Below are 22,994 nucleotides of genomic sequence, written 5' to 3'. Positions count from 1 at the left end.
TCGAGTTAGTTTGTTTAGTTTGTTGAGGTTTGTGAAATAGTTCTTCTGTTTTAGTTCATAACTTTTCACTTTTATTTTCTCCTTTAATTCGCCGCGAAATTCAGAACTCGTCCAAAATCTATCAGGAAGCATGCAGGAAGAGACTCACAGAAATCATTTTAGAAACAATCACTTTGTGGAAAATAGAAAAAGTGACAACAACACGAGGCTTCACCGACTGGAATCTTGTCCTCCGTGGTTACAGTTTAACAAATACATTCTCAATGGATATCGATGCAATCTGTCCACTGGTCAGTGTGTGGAGAGCCTATTCTACATTCATAACGAAAGCTTTAATATTTATTCTCATGGTAAGTAAACATGAAGCCATAAAATGCAGCTGGTTTCAGTATCCAAAAACACGGGCACGGGGGGTGACAGCTCTAACAAGGGCTGTTTCGGGAGAAAAACAAATTTATTCCGGGAATCTGGAGATTTTGCCGGGAATCGGGAAACCTGGGAAATTTTTCGGGAAATATGAGATATTTTCGGGACATTGAGCAAAGATTTGATATTACATGTTATCAAACAATATATATATAGAGGATATTACACGGTGGCGAGAAGATATGAATTTTATGTTCGAGTGGCAAGAACAATATCTCACGAGTGAGCGAAGCGAACGAGTGAGATATTGATCTTGCCACGAGAACATAAAATTCATATCTTCAAGCCAACGTGTAATGTTCTTTTTATTATATGGAGAAACCAATTCAACAAAAGCAAAAGGCGGGAATCGTGACGTCATTGAACGATACGACACTCACAAAGGTGACATACGGAAAATACACCACTCGGGTCCCGGATGAAGTGGCGTATGAAATCTACGAGTGGTTTAGTTCTCAGTAAAACACTCTCCTCCATATAATAAAAAGTGATATGCACCCACTGTACGCGCTGTATTCTATGTATTTTGACACTTGAAAACAGCTGAACTCCCCATGATATGAAAAGACCAATCAGCAACGTTTCCAACTAAAGTAGCATGAAGTTCGAGTGCGATTGACCACGTGCAGTCCTCAGTTCACACCAGATCCCATCATTCATTAGCTCAGGGGTATTTTTACGCTGCACCTTAACGAGTTTTGAGAGCACATTCCACTGATTGCATACTTGAAAACTTGAAAGAAGTACGTAAGAAGTATGTAAGAAAAAAACGAAACTCATTTAACCTTGTTAAACACAAATGAGGCCATAAAATGTAGTATGTCTGTGAAGACTCTTTAATCATCCTGATCTTGTCGGGGTCCTTCCGATTTTGCTCAAAAATCCCGAATCCCGATTAATATGCATTCGGGAAAGGAAAATTTCAGATTTCGACAGTTGTTCTGAAATTTTCAAATGAATTCTTATGATACTCGTACAATGACACCACACAGAGTATACTTAGCTGAAAGTGATATCCAGAGCAATTTCAAAAACCGCACAACTTGTATAAAATAAAATTGACTCCTTTTACGCGAAGTCACGCCAAAAAAATAAGCATTAAAAGGACAATTGATTTAGAGAACATTTTGGACAGAATTTGTCCTCTCAGAAACCTAGAAATGGCATTTCAGAGCACCAAGATTTCAAAATTTTCTGGGGGAGCATGCCCCCAAACCCCCCTAGTGGTTGGCCCCTTCACTGCTCGCCTGATTCATTGGTGATTAAAAAACAACAAAAAAACGATTTTATATACTTAAAAAGTTTGACAGTCTTTCTGTGTTAACATGATACCCTCTAAACGAAAAAATAACTAAGGCTAGTTAATTAACAAGTTACATAATTAACAAGAAGCTGCAGAAAATCTCTAATCAAAATTTTAATTGTAATTGTTAAAACATTCATAGGGAATGCCACTGAAAAATTCGGGATGGTCGACGGAATTTCCGGGAGGACATGAAGTTATTCATAGGACTGCCCAAACAGCCTTGTTAGAGTTGTCACCGCCCGTACGGGCGTTGTAACTTAAGAACAGGGCCGAGTTGTTCAAAGCTGTGTTAAGATAACCCAGGGTTAGTGAGAGAGTTGAATTTAGATTTGAAAGCTTAAAAAGCATTTCAGTTTTAGTTTTTCTGTCTACAAGTTGATGATTGGAAGCTCTAAAAATATCAAAGAAAATTATCAGAGAAAATGCTTTTGAACACAAGAAAAAAAACCTGGGTTAAATTTAACCCCGGGTTAAGCGCTAATCAGCCTTCGAACAACTGGGCCCAGGGTTCCCATCGCCAGGCACACAAGAAGCTGAAGAAGGGGCATAGAAATAAAATGGGTTATTTATAATCATCCAAGGACTTAACTTTTTTAAAAAAAATCGAGCCTGAGCATAAGACTCTAAATACTGGCATTACTATTAAGACAATTTGAAATGATAAATGCAAAATTCATAAGAAAATTATCAGGTCTCGGCTGATGTTAGACACTAAAACAGAAAAACATTTACTTTGAACTTCAATAGCTATATCAAGAGTTTTATGATATTGAAGACCTATATAATTTTCAAGATGATCCATATTCTAGTGAGTTTGAGATTCTGAGACTTGAATAAATTCTAAATGCCAAAAAAGACTCTGTTTGAGTTGGGAGACCAGTAGCCGATCCAGGGGAGGGGCGCGGCCACCCCTTATTTTTAGACCTAATGGCCTGATGAGCCGAAAAAGGCCCGCCCCCCCCCCCCTATCTCGGGGTCTGGATGACTGCCCTTCCCCCCTCCCCCCTTCCCTTATCTGAAGGTCGGGATCCGCCACTGGAGACTCACCTGCTTTGGAAAGACCATTCTATACCCCATAGCCCTATAAGAAGAGATTTAACTCAAGACGTAAGGCATGCTTCACGTCAGTGGCACAACATGGTTTCAAAAACGTTGTGCCACTGCCTTGCTTAAGTCACATCTAATTTGATCAATTGAGCTTAGTGCAGCATGCAGTAGCAGGATGTTTGAAACAGCTGTTATTTCACTTTTGCTGCTAAGACTAGATTCATTCTTTCATTTTTATTTCAGGAATCCCATGTGCTGTTATCTTGGTTCTGATTCCACTAACGGCAAGTGCTGCTTGTCTGGCAGACCCAATATGGTTTTTCTTTCATTTCTTTTCCTGTTTTGCTCCATTCTTTGCAAGTCCTATTTATCATTTATTTATGTGCCATCAGGGAGGTTGTGACACTTATCAACAGCTTCTCACTTTCGACGTCTGTGGAGTCTGGGCAATAAATGCATTTGGTGGTCTCTGCGGAATTCGAGCAACTTTGTATTGTATGCCATTTTGGGGAACCTTCTCTTGACATTTTACATGATAGTTTCTTTGCTGTCTATTTTCCTAATTCTGAAAGCAAACAGTGCAAAGGAAAGGTTTAAGCCTTTAATAGTATTTGGAGTAATGAGATACTTTTTCATCTGTGTGCGGCTGTCCCTTTATGCCTTCAACTGGACTACCATCATTACTCCCATCCCATATTACCTCTGCATGGATCTGCTGGCTTTCGTTGGTGGCACACTCAACGTTGCCAAGATACCAGAGAGGTGGTTTCCTGGGAGGTGCGATTATATTGGCAACAGTCACCAGATTATGCATGTTCTAACAGTAATCAGCGTTTATTGTTTACACGTTGGTTCTGTCCGTGACTTCAATTGGATGCAAGATGCTGTTTGTCACTGATTCAAAAACTTTTTAGTATTAATACTAGTAATAAGCAAACGTTACGGGCTGCAGGCAACATCGATGAAGGGTCAAAATGTTTTTGCTCTATCATTGTACTTTGAGTAAGTTTCACGTGACAGATAGTAAAAACAGGTATATTTCCACGACACAATTAATCAGTCATTTAGGGTGCATTCATTTGCAGCATATGCGTATAGTTATCGCAGTTGCCCACTGGAATTTTTTAAATTGTTTTTAGGCTTAGAAACAATAAAAATTCCAGCAGGCAAACGTGACAGCTATACACGTATGTGGCAAATGAATCCACCCTTAGTCAGCCAATCTATGACTGTAAACTGCTGTTTATAGACCCTGCCATTTTTAACCTGCCACTTCCCCCTCCCCACAGTTATAGGCCCATCTGCCCACAACACATTTATGATTAGCACTACCATTGATAAGCTATAGAAAACGTTTTCTGTGTTTGCATAGCCTGATATAATAATGATAATAATAATAAATATTAAACTTATATTGCGTATATACAATACAAATATTTTCATATGCGCATAACAGACGATAAGGTAAAAATAAGTCGAATTAAAAGCTATTATGAAAATATAAGTCGATCAAATAATGAATGACCCAAGCTAGATTTTCCCTTTCCCTTACGCATTACGCGGCTCTTCTGTTCATAACAGAAAATTTGAATCCCTAATGATTAAGGAAAAGATTTTACGATTTGTCGGGTTTGTGTGGCAAGAGAAATCCTTCTAATTTTCGGCTGGCTGTTCCCTTCGCTCAGGCTGCTTTTGAAATACCTAATTTTTATATGCTATTTCATTTCCGATCCTGCTGAAAAGAATTGTCCAAAAAGAACTGTTTGCATGTTAGCAGAAAGTTCACCACGTGCCTGACTATATAGCAAAAATCGGCAAACAATTAAAGCGAGCCGAGCAAAGAACTGAGGGGCGGAAATATGCTGTGTGACATCCCTTCCCTAACCCTTCTCAAGCTCCAGCTCGTTTGGCCTTTAATTTTCCTTCGCGCTCTCCACGTTCTTCGCTTTTTCCCCCACTAAAGAGCCTGGTCTTAGGCTATTGAACGTAGCTGACGAAATAGTCACAATCAATTGCGATTAATCTCCACTCAAGTGGCTAGGATTTGATATTCTTGTGGCCCTAAAGCAAATCTTTGGCCTGGCCAAGAATGAACTGGTGGCCCAGGGAATTAAAAACCATCTGCGCTTGAATAAATTTCAGAACAGAGCAGACGAAGGAAACATAGAAACTAGGTAAATAATTCAATCAACTGCCCTGACTACAATGACCACCTGGAACGAAGGGTTTAGGACGTTCAGGCGGAATTTGCAAGTTACCGGATCAGAAATCATACTTCTAAGCAAGTCAAGTAATATCGTCATGAATTTTAAGTTCAACCAAAATCATTTATCAGCGTCACAATGCCACTCAGTTTCCATAGAGGATAGAGAGTGCCCTCTCTTATCCTCTCTTGGTCGGCTTCTAGATGCGAGGGAGAGAGAGAGTGATATGTGTTTCTTTTCTTTCTAAATTTCATATTTTGTATTCAACTTGTGATCTTTTCAACCACGTTTCATGACTGCAGCGATCTCCTTTACTTTTAATTTATTCAATATCTAAATGTCCGCGATAGTTTCCTTTGCATCAGTGACTTTGCTGTATCTTATGTCGATACTCCCTTTGGTCTCTTTGCTTCAGTAACTTCGCTGTTAATATTGCAACAACCCAATATCCTTACGTAACCTGTTCTTATTTATCGTTTCTTCAAGTGCGAATAAAGGTATTTTTGTAGGCAAGACGTTTGGCTTTTATTTTTAGCAGTTAAAATAAATTTCTTACTCAGTCAGGCTGACAAAAGAGATCGCGTTATCCTACTTCAGGTGCTGGTTTCCAATTCTATTTGCCGATACTGGAGAAAGCTAATCCACTGATTCACCAGCGAAACAGAAAACTATGGGAAACGCGATACACATTCTCCACCTGATACGAAAGCACGAGATTAGTTTCCGACCAATGAAAACATTGCACCCTCTCGCACACTATACTTAATTGCTATATTTCCTCCCTGGCCGCCATTCACTTTTTGAGAGTCTATCCAGAACTTTGAATAAGGAACAACCCTACTTCAAGGACGGATTACCTTGTTTCAGTTTCTGGTGAGCCCTTTAAGAACTGATTCTAATACACCAGGAGCACCCAACGAGAATATAGTTCAAAACGACTTAAACATAGCATTGTTGAACGTATTTTAGCATTTAAACGGTAGGTATAGGCATATTTTTATCCCCTAAAAATTTTTCATCTGTTCGGATTTCCTAGCTGAAAGTCTACTGATCCAAAAATTATAGGGATCAAAACTTACCTTTTCGAAAATTTCAGCCAGAAAAAAGGCTCCCGAAAATTCTAGGTGACCTTTTTAGGGTAAAAAATCCGTTAAAAATGGGCAATTATACAGTTTTTTTTTAGATGTTTGAAAATCCTAGGAGAGGCAGACAAGCAACAAAATTTTACAACAAATGTTCCGAAAGAAATTCTAGATCTCAAATCGTCTTCCGAACAGATATTTTCCAAAAATTCCGGTTGGGTGCCCCCGATACTCTCGTTTTTTCTAAACTCTCTTTACTGTTCTACGTATCATTTCATTTCTCGCCAACGAACTACATTTTTAATTACGTATTGTATATGAATTATCCACTTCTTAAATCATTGTACCAGCCTCTTTATGCACTTCTACTTGCCGCAACAGGTCAGTTCTTCTATTTAAAACAGTACAGTAAACTCGGCGCGACTCTAAGGAGGCAAAATTTCTGTCATTTGAATTCTATTTTCATCCTCTATTTTCTACTGAATGATACCCTTCCACGGTTTGTTTTTACTAAGTTTTGATAAAGAGCAGTTAGTGAGTACCCGTCCATTGGCTCTTCTGGAAAGGGCGTCTTAAAATTAGGAAAATTAACAAAGGCAAACGTTTGTAAAATTCGGCGACTTTTCGCATTATGTCTTCGTTATTTGTCTACAGATCACGTTCAAAGTTGGTATCTTTACTAATTCTCGTTCTTTTCCCCGTGTTGACGGATTTTCGCTGTTTTAGTTCATAACTTTTCACTTTTATTTTCTCCTTTTATTCACCTCGAAGTTCACAACTGATCCAAAATCTACCAGGAAGCATGCAGGAAGAGACCCCCATAAATCATTTTAGAAACAACCACTTTGTGGAAAATAGAAAAAGTGACAACAACACGAGGCTTCATCGGCTGGAATCTTGTCCTCCGTGGTTGCAGTTTAATAAATACATTCTCAATGGATATCGATGCAATCTGTCCACTGGTCAGTGTGTAGAGAGCCTATTCTACATTCATAACGAAAGCTTTAATATTTATTCTCATGGTAAGTAAACATGAAGCCGTAAAATGCAGCTGGTTTTATTTAAAAACACGGACGTTGTAAATTAAGAACAGGGTTCCCATCCCTGGGAACACAAGAAGGGTCATAGAAATAAAATGGGTTATTTATAATCATCTGAGGACTTAACTTTTTAAACAAAATGGAGCCTGAGCGTAACACAGGCTCTAAACCGCCTAAATACTGGCAACTATTAAGACACGAATTTGAAATGATAATTGCAACAGAATTAGCAGGTCTCAGCTGATGTTAGTCACTAAAACAGAAAAACACTTACTTTGAACTTCAATAGCTATATCAAAAGTTTTATGACATTGAAGACCTACATAATTTTCAATTTTTTCTGGATTAAATTCTTAATCCCAAAAATGTCTAAATGTCAAGACTCTGTTTGTTTTGGGAGACCAGTGGTGGATCCTGGGGAGGGGCCTAGGCCCCCTCCCCCCTTATTTTTAGACCAAAATGAGGCCCGAACTGCCGAAAATATTTTTTTTGAGGTCGGGCCCCCCACTTATCTCAAGGTCTGGATGACCCACCCCCCCCCCCTTGCCCCACCTGTTTTGGATAGACCATTCTATACCCCTTAGCCCTATAAGAAGAGATTTAACTCAAGACGTAAGGCATGCTTCACGTCAGTGGCATAACTTGGTTTCAAAAACCTTTAAACGTTGGGCCACTGCTTTGCGTAAGTCACATCTAATTTGATCAATTGAGCTTAGTGCAGCAGTAGCAGGATGTTTGAAACAGGCCCTATTCCACTTTTGCTGCTAAAACTAGATTCATTCTTTCATTTTTGTTTCAGGAATTCCATGTGCTGTTATCTTGGTTCTGATTCCACTAACGGCAAGTGCTGCTTGTCTGGCAGACCCAATGTGGTTTTTCTTTCATTTCTTTTCCTGTTTTGCTCCATTCTTTGCAAGTCCTATTTATCATTTATTTATGTGCCATCAAGGAGGTTGTGACACTTATCAAAAGCTTCTTACTTTCGACGTCTGTGGAGTTTGGGTAATAAATGCATTTGGTGGTCTCTGCGGAATTCGAGCAACTTTGTATTGTATGCCATTTTGGGGAACCTTCTCTCTAACATTATACATCATAGTTTCCTTGCTGTCTATTTTCCTAATTCTGAAAGCAAATAGTGCAAAGGAAAGGCTTAAGCCTTTAATAGTATTTGGTGTAATGAGATACTTTTTCATCTGTGTGCGGCTGTCCCTTTATGCCTTCAACTGGACTACCATCATTACTCCCATCCCACATTACCTCTGCATGGATCTGCTGGCTTTCGTTGGTGGCACACTCAATGTTGCCAGGATACCAGAGAGGTGGTTTCCCGGTAGGTGCGATTACATTGGCAACAGTCACCAGATTATGCATGTTCTAACAGTAATCAGTGTTTATTGTTTACACGTTGGTTCTGTCCGTGACTTCAATTGGATGCAAGATGCTGTTTGTCACTGATTCAAAAACTTTTTAGTATTAATACTAGTAACAACCAAAGGTTACGGAGTGTGGGCGACAACTATCGAAGGTCAAAATGCTTTTGCTCTATCGCTGTACTTTGCGTAAGTTTTACGTGACAGATAGTCAGATAGTCAGAACATGCATGATCAGATTACGAGTGATAGAAAGTCCAAACGCGCATGATCATGTGTCCGTGCTTTCCATTCGTTCTTAGTAAAAGTCCGAATGAATGCTGGCTACATACCTGCGACGCATGTGTAATAACAACCTGGAGATTAGGTTAATAAATTAGGATAGTAGTGAAAACAAGTGTGAACCTAGGATGGGGGGGGGGGGGGTAAGGGGGGAGGGTTAATAATTAAATATTGGCCTGAAGACAGCTTAAGAAAACCACTTTAAACCACTGAGGTTTGAGAACTAACCTTAAAACGTTGTACAACTTTATAACTTTATTTATGCATGAAAACATTGATGAGTTAGCCTGTGTCCCAGATGTAATGTAACCTCAGTTAGCAACATCTGCAAAGGAGCACCAATATCCTTGTTAACCCTTTAAACCCTGGCCTAAGATCAAAATTTGAATTCTCATTTGTTGTCCTTATTCATTTCCTCCTGAAGAAGTGGGGAGAAGTAACTGTTGATATAATATCAAGCAAATTCATCTTGTGTGATCATGTCTGTAATTCTCATGACCACCCTGTTTTACAACGCATTGATATTACAAGGAGGAACTTGATGCTGATCACTCTTAGGGCTTAAAGGGCTAAGAACCTCCCATGGACTCAAGTTGACAAGACACGCACTCAAATCCTGGTACCCAGGTGGGGGCCTTGAGCAAGGATTTTGGAGTTGTTTTGCAGGTGGACCGTACGAGTTTTGTCAGTTCTGTCTGTGGCACAGGTTACAGATAGTGCGTGTTGCAAAAATAATATTGGCAGTATGATTATTAAAGGCTATGATAAGAAAATGAGAAACCAGAGATGCTGCTTTCATCCCTAATGACTTGGAGAATGCTATTCCATAGCCCACCGTTAGTGTATCAGAAAGATTTTTGTCCATAGTGAGCATTGGCAGCACACCTGTCCTACTACCCTCTACCCTTAATTATACCTCCACTGTTTGACATAAGAGAAGTTGTCTATCATGATTAAAGCCCCTGCACGTAATAGCCCTTAGCTGGACGGCTAGAACAAACTTCCTGCTTGCAAAAATGTTGTTTACAAGGACACAAAACTGTAGTACTGAGATTCGCAAACAACTATAGCATATTTTCAGAACCTTTCCTCAGTTTCACAGACTACACACAAGGCTTAATTTTTCAAAAAATGATTCACAAGCTCTTGCCTCTTGCAGGGTGGACACTTCTTTAACGTTCACTATTTACATCAGACTGTAAATACTACGAGACGCTTTCAACCTCTCATTGTGGTGATGATTTTATGGAGACCGGAGTCATGTTCCATTAGGGGTAGTTCGAAACTTTAGTTCCTTCCATCTGATACTGATCCATCCATTCAAGAAGAGAATAAAAACAGCTTGGCCGCGTGCAAAGATGCCCGCGAAATCATCCCTCCTTCGAGTTTGTAGGTGTTTTTGAAAGGTCTGTGTTGCACATTTAAAGTATTTTGTTCAGGGCGTTCACTCTCCGCGACCAAGTTGATACTGTCAGCATTTATCTTTGATGTTGCGTTCACTCGCTTTACGTAAGCTAGACTGATCGGTGTTGATGCCATTCTTCCCAAGCATGCAACACAAGAACGTATTATACAACAGCTTCTTCCGCACAAAAATTAAGCTGTCTGAGCTTCCTTTTTCTTTGTCTTCCAGCGATTGTCTTCGCTTTGCTTGCGATGGTGTTGAATGTCCCTTTAAACTGTCTTCTCCCACTATTCGAGACGCTTAGCGCATGCAAAGGGAGTTTGAAACGAGCGCGAATTTAAGCCAATCTCAAACGCGTTCCATGAAAAAAACCTGGAATGAGATCGTCATTTGCGTTGATCAGATCCAAATAAAACCGTAAGCGTGATGTTGTAAACAGGTTGTGTATGTTTTAACGTGACAGGCTATTGCACAAGCACGTACACAGTGCACCTCAGCCAATCAGATAACAAATCTTACGTCAGTTGGAACGCGGCCATTTCTAGGCGCCAAGGCCGACAGAGACTCGTGATTCATTGATTGTCCAGTTTCACAGAACGTGATTCTGTGTTTTTAGGGAGGGTGAAATTACTTTAAATGTACTTTTCTCTGGCACCGAAAATAAAAAAAAACAGAATTTAGACTGGAGTTTAAGTAAGGACAGACCCGATTGAGCAACACTTTACAGAGTCTTGTGTAATATTATGACGTATGTTTTGCATGTTTTGCATGTTTTCCTGTCCTTATATGGTAAAATTACGTAAAGGAATCAAGAAAGACTGGAAATAAAAGTTCAACAGTAACATGATGTTGTCCGTACGGTATCATTGAGTCATTCAGTTGTGATATTATGCAGTTCTTTTGATAGGCTGCTTGCAGTCCGCCTTTTCTCTTAAAATCCGTCTAGTTCTTATCTCATCTAGCGCGATTGCAAACAGACCAGACGCCCTCGTTTCTTGCGGCTCGCGGTTTGCCGCTCGCGTGCAGAGGCTTCGCGTGCAGAAACTTTGCAAAGAAAGATAAATTGCTCTTTGTTTTGATTTTAGCTTAGCGCAGTTCATAATAAGGAAAGAAAACAAAGCTCAGCCCATGGGTTGGTTGGTACGCTGATGCATGATGAAACAGGTCATGTTTTTGTTAATACCTAACGCACCCCAAAAAATAACGAGATAATTTTTAGGCTATTTCCATCGACGTAACATCCACTCCTGCCATTTTTTACAACTTTCAAGTGAAACGTGACGGCCGTGAGTCAAACAGAGTGACCAATTTAAGACTAAAAGAAAAGTAAAGTCTATATAATACTACCCTTCTTCCCCCTCCCCCCAAATGAAAAAATTTAGTCTGTAGGGGAAAGGTTGAAAACGCGATTTTTTTACAGACTAGAAAAAATAATACAACCGCCCCCACCACCCCCAAAAAATGACCCCTCCCCCCCCCAAAAAAAGTCTAGTCCAGTTCAGTCCAATCCAGTCCAGAGTCCAGTCCAGATTTTCCAACTGGCCAGCGTGACGGGCCGGACCTTACTGGAGAAGAGAGTAATTAAACAAATTAATTAAACTCCCATTATCTAGAAAAGAACAATGTCTAACAAAACTACGACGATAAAAAAGATTAACCCATTTACCGCTGCGGAGTGGTGCGGAACGGAAAAACGTGCCGACTGCATTTTCAAAGAGCAAAAGGGATGTGCTGCGTCAGGTGGTCTATCGTGTTCCATCTGCCGACCTCGTTCCCAGGGTTCTCTTCTATACGGGTAGGAGAGAACCCCGCTGTGATTTCTTTGAAACTTTTGTATTTTATAGACATCAACCATGATCGAGCCTATGGGCTCCTGCTTCAACTGAACACAGTAAAATACGTTTCTACCTGTTGCCCCCTTGCCTTGTCGATTTTTTGAATACAACAGCAGAAGACCTGCAAACCAGGCTCCTGACAAAAACTCATGACTGGTCATGACTATATATGAATGGTTGCAAGATGGTGTCATTTTACTATCATGTACGACCAGATTCCCTTTCGTTTTTCCTTTCATACTTTAATTTAGAAATCCCAGTGAGGTTTAGATAACAAAAGCCTTGGTTTGCAGAGAAAAGCAAGACCCTGAAGGTTTCTGCTCGTAGTAGTATAATGACGTCATCATGCAAATGGCCTATCACAGTCTGAGTGAAGGGGCCGAGGTGAAGATTGCTAAAATGGCCTTCAGTTCCAGTTCCTTGCTTGTAGTCCGGCCCTTCCCGTTCGAGAAGGATGCTCCTAAGCAAAGTTGAGAGACTAGCAAATTGTGACGTGGTCAAAACATTTTGAAGGAAATTGGCGAATTGGTGGCGAATTTGCCTTGTATAGTAAAATAAATTAGCTTTTCTGATTGATAATAATAATAATTACTTTCTTTGTATAATGAATATTCCGGGGATTGAAATTAAGCGCAAGCTGGATGGAGCCCATAACCGGGAGGAGCAAGCAACTACCGATACTAGGCCTTTGTGTCACGGATTTTTCACGGACCGGGTTATTCTTAGGGGCCTGTTTACATGGAGGTGGGAGACCCCAGGTAGGTGAGGTAACCCGCTTAGGTGGGGTAACACACCTGTCCATATAATCTCTCATTTTAATTTGATCACGTTTACATGATAGGTGTGGGGTGACCCTCCCTGGGTTACCTCACCTATCTGGGGTTCCCCACCTCCATGAAAACAGGATCTTAGATACTTTTTATAGCACCTTTCCCGCGAAAAAGGTTGAACGCACCAAATGCTTTATTTGCATGACTATAAAGGAATAATTACAGTATTGCAAAAGCTATTAGTCTAAATTTAAGTACTAATTTAACTAATTAGTGCGTGAAAAACATTACAAAACGTTACAGTATTCATTCATTCATTGATATTAATTTGGTTCTTAATTCAAAGCATTGCGAGATAAATGAAACTAATTGACAGTTAATTAAATAATCAGAAGAATTCATAAGAAGAGATATTAAAGTATCGTGTGAAAGTGATTTGAAGTCACGTATTGTAGTTTCTAGTTTGGAGAAAAATATGTCTCTGATCTGAGAATAAGCCTTGCAATCTAGTAAGAAATGATTTTCATCTTCGATTTTGTTACTTGTACAAAAGTGACATATCCTTTCATTGCGAGGAATGTTTTCGTATCTACCTGTTTCAATTCTAAGTTGATCACTACTTATTCTAAATCTTTTTTAAAAGTTAGCCTAGTCCTGCCCAATGTTGCACCAAAGGTCAATAAAAGACGTGACAAGTGACTGGAACAGGATGGTACTTGGCTGTCCGCAGCCGGCTCGTCTCGAATTTGTTCCAAAATGACATGTCATTCCGATCCCGGATAAAAATCTAAGTATGTACGCCGATGACCATCAGATGTATGCCACAGGGAAGAAGCACGACGTAGTCGCGCAAAGTATAAAGACCCAAAATGAGAGCAAGTTCCATATAATCCTGGTACAAGAACAACTATCTCTCAACAAACCCAATAAAGTTTCAGCTACTTACAATTAACCCGAGAAATGTTGACACAGACAATAATAATCAAGATATTTCCGTAGATAGACATGCTATTGAGAGAAAGGGGGAAAGCCTTTAGGAGTTCAAATCGATTAAAAGTTGAATTTTACCAGTCATACAAGTGAACTGTGCACCGAAGGCCAGTCAAAAAGTAGGGGTCCTTGTGCGGTAGACTACGAGCAGTCTCTCTGTTTTCTGTAGTCCGTCGAGCAAAACGCGAGACACTCAAATGGCCACGGGCGTGACACTCAAATGGCCACGCGCGTGACTGATAGCGCGAGATGGACTGCCGCCCTCGTTTCGTGCGTCTCGCGGCTTCGCCGCTCGTGCGCGCATGCACTCCCCTTACTAAATCTGAAGAAAAAGAGAGACTGCTCGCAGTCTGCTAGTGCGGCTACCCAACTTGATACCTTGTAATGCTAAAACTATCACTTTACAAGTCTTCAATTCTGCCCCATCTAACGCAACCTCGTCCCCAGGGCTTTCCCCTTAAAATTTGGGTTTTTAAGGGAAAACCCCTGGGGACGAGGTTCCATCTACCCCTCTGCCATCTAGTCTGGCACTTTTGCAATGCATCGGATCGCAGAAAGCTAGAGAGGATTCAGGAGCGAGCGCTAAGAGCCGTGTACAAAACCAGATCAGCGTCCTATCAAGAACTGCTAGACCGCGCCAAACTACCGATGTTGTACAATACTAGAGGCGTCCGACAAGACAAAGCCACGTTGATGTTTAAAGTTATAAGCACAGTCTCGTACCCGTGAATACTTCTGACTTATTTAAACTCAGTATAACTTACGAAATAGTGACTTCGAGCTGCCTAGATTCGAAACTGTTAGATTTGGCCGGAATGGGACCTCTCATTTGGTCGAGGTTGCCAACCTTAAACTTTAAGAATGATAACCAAACTTTAAGAATGATAGAAACTCTGAACTCGTTTAAGACTGAACATTAGGAAAGTTAACCTTTCAACTCTTGTAAATATAATAGACGTTTTTAGGCTTTTTAACAAATTTTGTAAATAATTATATAATCTAAGCGCAGTTTTTTTTTATTTTTTAGTCATTTGAATCTGGTATTTAACTTATTATTTTACAGTGTCCCCCATATAGCTTATAGCTAAAAACATATAGACACTTAAATGTAGTTTTCATTCATTTTCATTCATTCATTCAATAAAGTGTGGCACCTTTCCGATTATGTGACGCTCCACTTTCGAGATCGGCGCGGCCCATATGTGGCGCTCCTTCTCAGAAATCGCTCCGAAATCACCGTTCTTCATGTGTGTGAACAGAATCCCTATCCGGTATAAGGGGCTTCGTGGCGTGCAATTAGCTAGTGTGAACAGAGCCTTACCTAAACACGTGTAGGTGACAAAACAATAAAAATTAAGCGTTCTAATTGGCTGCCGAAAAATGACCTTTGTACTCCTTATAGCACTCAAGTGTCTTGTCGATTTTGGGGGCAATTCGATTTTTGAGATGAGTTATCCTTCCGAAAAAATGGGGTTTCTCCCTTCATTCTCAAGCGAACGTGTTTCTACTGACTGGCTGAGATTTGCTGTTATCTCTAATTCATTTTGCGTGTTGTGAATTGTACACTCTCTGTACAGATTGTACACTTTTGGAGGTAAAAAGGTGAATGCATGTACAAGGTAAGGCCTTACCACGACGATACAGGACACGTACGGACACGTACTTGAAAACTTGTAGCCTTACATCGATCTTCTTATGGTGAAAATAATTTTACTTCGTTTATTTTTTAGATGTCTTCAGTCCCTGTAAGCAAGGCTTACATCTCAAAGCTCTCGAAAATGGTTAAAGAAGATCCTAAAATTTCATGTTCACAAACTCTCGTCGACAAGAGAGATGCACACGGCTGCGGGCGCTTTCTGTTACAAGATTACAAGATTTCTTTGGAGTGGGATGTGGAAGCTGTTCGAGTTCTTGTCGAAAGAAAAGCGAGATGAAATAAGCCGGCGTAAGTTCTTCATTGTATTTATCTCCCTAGGGAAAAAAGCCTCTGTGCATTTATAATTATTGTCAGGGGCACCTAACGACGGTTTCCTCCCAAATGCACTGAAAACACTTTTTAGTCTATCCAGAGTACTATTAGACCTCAAGAAACGCATTCTGGACTATAAAATTTGTATCTGCCAGGTCATTCTAGGGGAACTTGAGTCTTTTCGAAGTTAAAAGGGCTTCAGTATTACTTCCCGCAAAAATTTTAGATGCAATTAAATTGCATCTAAAATTTGCGGGAGGTAATATACTGAAGCTCAATTAGCAGATTACGAAAATGAAAATTTCTTTGATTCCTCTCTTTTAGGTTTCCTTTTTCCTACAAAATCGTAGGGAATTTATTACATAAGATTCGGAAAGTGTACATGAATGGAACGCTGGAAATTTTTAGCCCTCCTCAAGTGATAGAAAATTCTAGGCAATATTTACTTCTCCGAGCAGATGTTTTACTGAAAACAGTCGTCAGTTGCCCCTGCAATGTCTCAGGGTCATAATTTGCCGTAGATCGGGTCAACGCTATTTATTAGTTATCTGATGATCACTCGTTGTTGGGTGTCAGTAAAACGAGGGTTAGAGGTCTATCTTTTTAAAAAAAAATCCTGTTTTAGGGATAGGTTAGGGTTATTTAGGGCTAGGGTTCTAAAAAAATGGGGAAAAACCATTTAGAAGGTGGTTTTCTCGGACAAATGAGATTTGGGCTATTGTTAAGCGAGTGCCAGTGGTTGCTCTCACTGCAATAGCCACCAGTGAAACAAGATATCAAATCGTCAGGGCTCTTGAAATGAAAAATCCTGCTTTAATAACTGACATTCCAAACACGCAGAACATTCATCATCATCCGGATTCATTTTGCTCTGTACCACATAGCTGAGGCACCCGGAGAAAGTTGAACCCCAAAATTTTGTGAGCATTTGAATTGCCACTTAAAGGAGCTGTGTCACGAAATTCAACCAAATTAGGAAATTACAAAATGCCCGTTAAATTAGGAGAAATATAAAATAACCGCTTAAAACTTTAAAGGAAGGTTAAAATGACATAACAGAAACAACAGATGCCACGGATGGGCAAAACTGAAGAAGACTGAAACGGATTGAAATTAGGGTTTTTGAAAACTGTTCAGCCTAACAATTTTTCAAAGTTGATCCCTGCTGCTTGCAACTTCAAAAATAATGCTCAGGAGACATATTTGTTTGTCTCAGATCTCTGATTTTGTCATTTACATGTAATTTCTCTGCTTCTTTTAAGTTCCATAGTGATTGAGGGAGAGTAATGGGCAAAATTAAACAAAATGAACTGGACTGCTGTGACACAGCCCCTTTAAATTCAAAGTAGCCATATAAATCGACGTTAATTAAAATATAATAAACTATATATACTTGCGATTGCTGCATAAAAATAGTACAGTACTGGCATGCGACTAGCCAAATTTGGCGCGAAGGTGTGATGACAACATGTGTTTGGTGTCAAATGACATTTCCAGCAACCAGTAAAGATACATAAATGAGATTTTGAATTAACATCACAGACACAATTGGTCACCCATGTGTTCATCCGTCTCTTCTCAGGAAGGACCGAGAGACCGGCAGAAATCAAACCTACCCCGTCCAGTAAGAAGCCTCCCACATCTCATTTTTAAATGAAAATAATTCCCAAGTGTTTTAACAAAGCACATATTTCTTCGTTTTTTGAGCTTAAATTTTGAGAGCATTTACTCAAGGGTGAAAATTACCAGCATATATGTAACAAAATTGTGCCGGTAGGTATTTTTAACAGGTCACATTCCACATGTCAGAAGACAAGTCATCATGCTACAGATAATTAAACAAGACTAGAAATGTCTCCTAACCCTAATCCTAATCCAAAATGTTGTTTTTGATGGGGGGGAAATTACTTGGTGTACTTAAACTATCAACAAAACTGTGACCTTCAATCACGACCTGCGGAATCAGTGACCTGTAAAAGAAACCTCTCTCCGACAGGAGAAGTCCTCGTAAGTGTCAGAGGCAAGTTCCATTAACTTTTTGTTCCTCCACAGGGCAGCCACATAATCTGTTTGTGAAACCAATTGTATTGTAATTTTTGTAGTAAATGTTCTGGATTTGCCATTCGTCTTTTTGAATGGATGTCGTTAATCAAATGGTTAAGCAATAACTAAGTTAAAGCAGACTTGGTGAGCAAGATTTATTGTTTAGAGGGACGGTTTCTGGCTGGCACATGTAAATCTTGCTGCACATTTTGACTGTTCAAAAATTGTGGGATTAGGGCTAGCTCTGGGCCTTTGGATGGATTTTCGTTCGTAAGGTATGGAAAAAAGTGTGAATCTTTCGAGCTTTCTGTGGCATCAGGTTTGAAAGCAGAGCGATGAAAATTGCTCCAGCGCTGGAGCAGTTCAAAAAATTGATTCCACCTTTGTCCTTCTGCTAAGAGGAACAGTAAACAGCAAACTCAAAATCCTGCAAAATCGCTCAAAATACCACCTCTTAGGCAAAAACACTTCAAGGCAAAAGGACAACAATTTATCATAGGTAATTAAAGTAACACAATGTTTATTTAGCATTGATCCATGCACACATTTGGCGATACACTGCTACACTGACCAAGCAGACGGTTAAATACAAAACATTTACCATAAAATTGCATCAGTTACGTTACACAAACAGATTGTATGGGTGCTCTGTGGTTCTTCAATCTCTGAAACATCTGCAGCTACACCAACATTATACTAGAATGGATTTCTGTCAGCCCATTTTTTGCATTCAATTATATACCATTTCCAGAATAGAATCAGTATATCGCTCTGTAAGTAACCCTTTCATCCCTGAATTTCTCATAATCACCAGTGCTGATCCACTTCCCTTCTATGTCATCAGTTTTAATGGTCAAGGACAAATTTAACAGCTAACTTGTGAAGGGTGAGGAGATTTTTCAAACCATATCCTAATGAGCCTGATTCGGTCAAGGAGACTGGAGAAAAAGGCAAAAAACCTGTAACTTTAACCTGAAAATTCCCACGAAAATTTTGTTCCACGCACCTACCTGTCCTTTCATCTAATTCTAAGATCCTAAAAGCCTTCCCAAAAAGTCTTGCGACTGAAATGAAGCCTACTATTAATACCCAGCAAAAGAAAAAAGAAATGAAGCAAGAAAAGCAAAATAAGAGGGGAGGAGAGAAAGCAATAGTGTTTTAATTATTTATTTAATAGGTTTTTTTTGCCACACAAAATGTACAAAATGAAGAAGGAAAAAAATACACCAAAGAACAAAAGTGGTGAAACAACGGGGCTTATAACGTAAGGCTTCCTCAATTTATTACAACTAATGATGGCTACACATGCAAAGCTATGACAATTAGCAGAAATAAAGACTGAGTCAAGACTGTTGTGTCACTTTTAAACCTTAAACTTTTAATTTTGCTTTCTGTGCTGCACATGCGCAAACTTCAAGAGGTAAGGTCTTGTATCTAAATCAGAAGGACGCAAAGTGTTTGGCCCTAAGCAGCTTTGTGGTAAGATAAGATTTAGCTGTTTAATTATAGCCAGAGTGAGCAGCCAGGCTTGGTTTAAACTTTATATAAAACGTGTTTTTTTGACAAAATTCCCAGGAGCAAATGAAAAAATAGAATTTGGATTGGTTGCATATTATATTTACTTGAATTTTTCTTGTTTTCAGGTTTCCATCTTCTGGCAATATTTCAGTGACATTATAATTAAGAGAAAATGTTTGGCAAAGCATCTTAGCTCTCAGATAAAGCTACTTCTGCAAATGGAGGAACTAATGCAAATTATTGCTGGAACCACTAAGAAGAGCCAACATATTGGATTATGTATATAGACTCAGTTTCCTTGAAACAAAAATATACATCACTCCAATTAACTGGCCATGGTTAAGGAGCTTGGTTCAGATATTAATGATAGAATCATTTGGTTGCAATTTAATATTATGAGCAAGCAGAAACTATAGTGACGGCGTTGAAAGAAAAACAACATGCTAGTGGACTGACAAGTGGTGAAGTTTGCCATAGAGGACTTAAGTCTCCCACAATATAAAAAGTCAGCAAGTGTCTCATGCACCTTGTAGACTTGCAGTGTTATCGTCTATTTGAGATACATCTAAGAGGTAACAAGATGTGAAAGTTCCATTTTAAAAATCTGGCAAGAGGTTAGGACTTTAAAAGGCACAAGTAGTGTACATGCACGCATGCATGCATTGCTTTGATTAAATAGTTACTCGAAGGCTGTTACATCTGGAGAGGAATTAGTTTATTACTAGAAGTGGTTCCAAAGTGCTTGATGGTGTTGCATCGAGTGAAAAAAAAAAAGCAGTTGTGAATCAAACAGAGCTGTGCACTGGCTTTGTTCTGTGACTTTCACTTTGACTCTTATCAGGCTGACACCTCTCTAAGGAGCTGACCATTTGACTTTTGAGGTGGTGAGGGGGGTATGGGTGATTTCAGGAAAAAATATCCCTCAGACTGGCTTTCAGGGAAAACAAATTCTTGCAAGGAAATACCGGAAGGAAAAAATCCTACACTGACAAAAATATCTTTCAAGGCGTGTAAAGCTGGAAAAAAATGTTACACCTCTGCATTCCAGGAAAAAAATTCTATCACCAGAGGCCAAATCATCCGTACCCCTCTCAAAAGTCAAATGGTTGGCCCCTAAGGAGTTAGGTATGTGCAGTTATAATCAGTTACAAGTGGAAACTCCCTTTTGGCTCAATTTGTGTGAAGCCTCATATTTTCTGAAAACATTGCTCAGCTTTTAGCTGAATGACCAGGTATTTTTAGTTAAGTGTCAGAGACTGGTGTGAGTGCTAACTGGCAAGTAAACACAGGGGCAGATCTAGGGGGAGGGTGCAGGGGGTGCACACCCCCCTCCCCCCCCCCCCTGAGGTGACCTGCGGTTTTCTAATACAACTGGTATTCTGCAAAAAAAAAAAAACCATGTGGTGTATTGGTGTTGAAGTAGAGCAAGAGATGAGTGCAACCCCTCCTAAAAAAAATCCTGGATCTGCCCCTGAAACACCCGACCAGGAAGTATTTCTAGTGCCAGCTTCCTACCCAGATGTTCTTAGTGTGGTATGAAGAATTAAAGTTGTGCAACAGCCAGTGAAAAATGATTATATTTGTCTCTTAACTGCAATGTTAATCTTCAAACTGAGTTTTCAGAATTAAAATTCTAAAGAACATAAACATCAACAAACCTTAAGTGCATATCACCTCAAATTTGATAAACGTGCTGTCAGCTTTAAAGAGGTACAATTTGCATGAATAGAATAAAACCAGTGGTCTCCATGCTTGGTTTAAAAGTACGAAATTTATGTATTTGAGAAGCTTTTGGTCAGAAGGGTGTGTAATTTCCTAGGTTGAGTGAAACAATGACCTATTTTGAGGCATTGTTCTTAGGTCCGCCCCACTGCCAAACAAAGGCATATAGTAGCGTGCAAGAGTGGTGCAAAAGCCTAGTATAATGAGAACAATGCCTCAAAGTATGTCACCCAGACCCAGGCCCAAAATGCAGCATCGCTTAAAACAAGTTTAATTTCTATTTTTAATCCATTTTGTAACAAATTTTGGGTCATATGCACTTAACAACATATCTTATGTCTAGTTGGTGTAAGTAAATAAAGATAATATAAAATTTATATTTTAACCCGTATTGAATAAACAATAACTGAAATTTGTAGACTGCAAGTGAGTGTCTCTTTTTCTTCAGATTTAGTGAGGGAAGTGCATGTGTGCGCAGTTCTCCAGGAAACTGAAGGGTGTGGTCATGCAGTCGCGCATCTCGCACATTTCGTTCAACGGACTAAGAAAGAGAGAGACTGCTGGTAGTTTATGAAATTTGAGGAGGGGGTGGGGTGAAGTCATAAATGAATAAAAATTGTGCATCATATGCCATTAACACAGCAATCAGGAATCATCAGCTTCTGAAATTTTGCACAGCTCTTAAAGTTTGAATACTGATAATAAATGTTAGCAAGATGTAGACTTATATATAGTTATTATAATAATTTTTATATGAAATTGATCTTTAAGTATTAGCCGCGGGGATTTTTGACCAATACAGTATCTATACAAGGTTGTGTAAATTATGCCCAAAAAAATGAATGTTTATCTTAGTAAAGAACAAAGACTTTATCAGCATGCAAATATATTTGTTTTAATGGATTGTCCACCAAACAAAGAGCAGATAAAAAATATTGAGTGACTGAGTCAGCACAGCAATGCTTACCATCTCTTAAGGTAATTCCCTAGAAAATGATGTACTGTCCGGATTTTTTTCAAACCTGGCACAAATGTCAGACATACTAGGACATTCAAAAACTGCAAATCATAAAAAGATGGGGTCACTGAGCTTGTTTTCGCCCGGTGTGCCCTTAATTCTAGGTGGTTTTTCCAAGTTGTGCAAAATGTTCCATACTTAAACAACCGTCAAAAATTCCTTTTTTTTGGAGCAAAAACTGGGAATCTTACCAAAACCTTGAGCCCGTTTGTTTGCCGCCCAAAAGAGGAGTTACTGGTCTCGTAACAACAAAGGTACGGCTGCAAATGATCATTTTGCTCGAGGGCACTGGGGCGAGTTTCTAGACAAACACCTTTTTAGCCGCGTAGAATTATTAAAACCGCCAGGACTACAAATGGGGACATAAATATCTCTTTTTAGAAGACCAATGGAAATAACAGCCCCCATTGAAGTTGCAATATTATGCGCACTAAGTGATGCGCGGTGCAAAACTAGGGAATTAACTTAAGGTTAACCCTCAAGGTACATCATGTACATGGCTAAATGAAGAAGTGTGGCTCATGGGGAGCCAGTATAGTACTAATGGATCTAAACCTGGAAGGGAGCACAATTTATAAACACGTTTAGTAATGCTCAAATGGTAGAGTTTGTAGTCCTTTGGAATGAGATTAGGTGTAGATTTTTTTCAGTTGTGTTCTGAAACAGGGCTTGGTTCGGTCCTTCGCAGCTGTTCGAGCCGGATTCAAGCAAAAAATTTTAGCAGAGATTTGCCTGTAGCCTAGGAGTCTAAGCTGCCGCCACATTATGTAGCTTAGAGCATGTATCAGATATACTTCAATTCCTCGAATTCTGCGAGGCGTTGTAATTGTTGACTCGATCAGTCTACCCTTCAATCTAAGGCATGAGAGATCACTCAAAACAGGTCTAGTTTCAGTGTACTGAATTATGAGTAGTGTTAGTATTTTTACTGAAGAGACTTTTGTAGAGAAAACTACATCCTGTGTTT

General features: G+C 39.5%; 1 protein-coding gene, 1 long non-coding RNA gene and 1 pseudogene across 2 annotated transcripts; all 3 read left to right on the top strand.

The window, feature by feature from the left end:
* The first annotated feature begins 5 nt into the window (after positions 1 to 5).
* Positions 6 to 4,458, top strand: LOC140946269 (progestin and adipoQ receptor family member 4-like; annotated as a pseudogene).
* Positions 4,459 to 6,841: 2,383 nt separating this feature from the next.
* LOC140946278 (progestin and adipoQ receptor family member 4-like) lies at positions 6,842 to 9,106 on the top strand. The gene is made up of 2 exons (XM_073395367.1): positions 6,842 to 7,087; positions 7,905 to 9,106. Exons 1-2 carry the CDS (start codon positions 6,868 to 6,870, stop codon positions 8,558 to 8,560), a joined length of 876 nt encoding a protein of 291 aa, XP_073251468.1. The 5' UTR covers positions 6,842 to 6,867; the 3' UTR covers positions 8,561 to 9,106.
* A 6,070-nt stretch (positions 9,107 to 15,176) lies between these two features.
* On the top strand, positions 15,177 to 20,623 carry LOC140946281 (uncharacterized). Its single transcript, XR_012166830.1, has 3 exons — positions 15,177 to 15,376; positions 15,488 to 15,702; positions 19,413 to 20,623. It is a non-coding gene; the product is annotated as an uncharacterized lncRNA (long non-coding RNA).
* Positions 20,624 to 22,994: the final 2,371 nt, after the last annotated feature.

The sequence above is a fragment of the Porites lutea genome, chromosome 8 (assembly GCF_958299795.1).
Source record: "Porites lutea chromosome 8, jaPorLute2.1, whole genome shotgun sequence".
Lineage (NCBI taxonomy): Eukaryota > Metazoa > Cnidaria > Anthozoa > Scleractinia > Poritidae > Porites > Porites lutea.
Note: the sequence above shows the minus strand (reverse complement) of the source record. Positions and strands in the feature narration are given on the sequence as shown.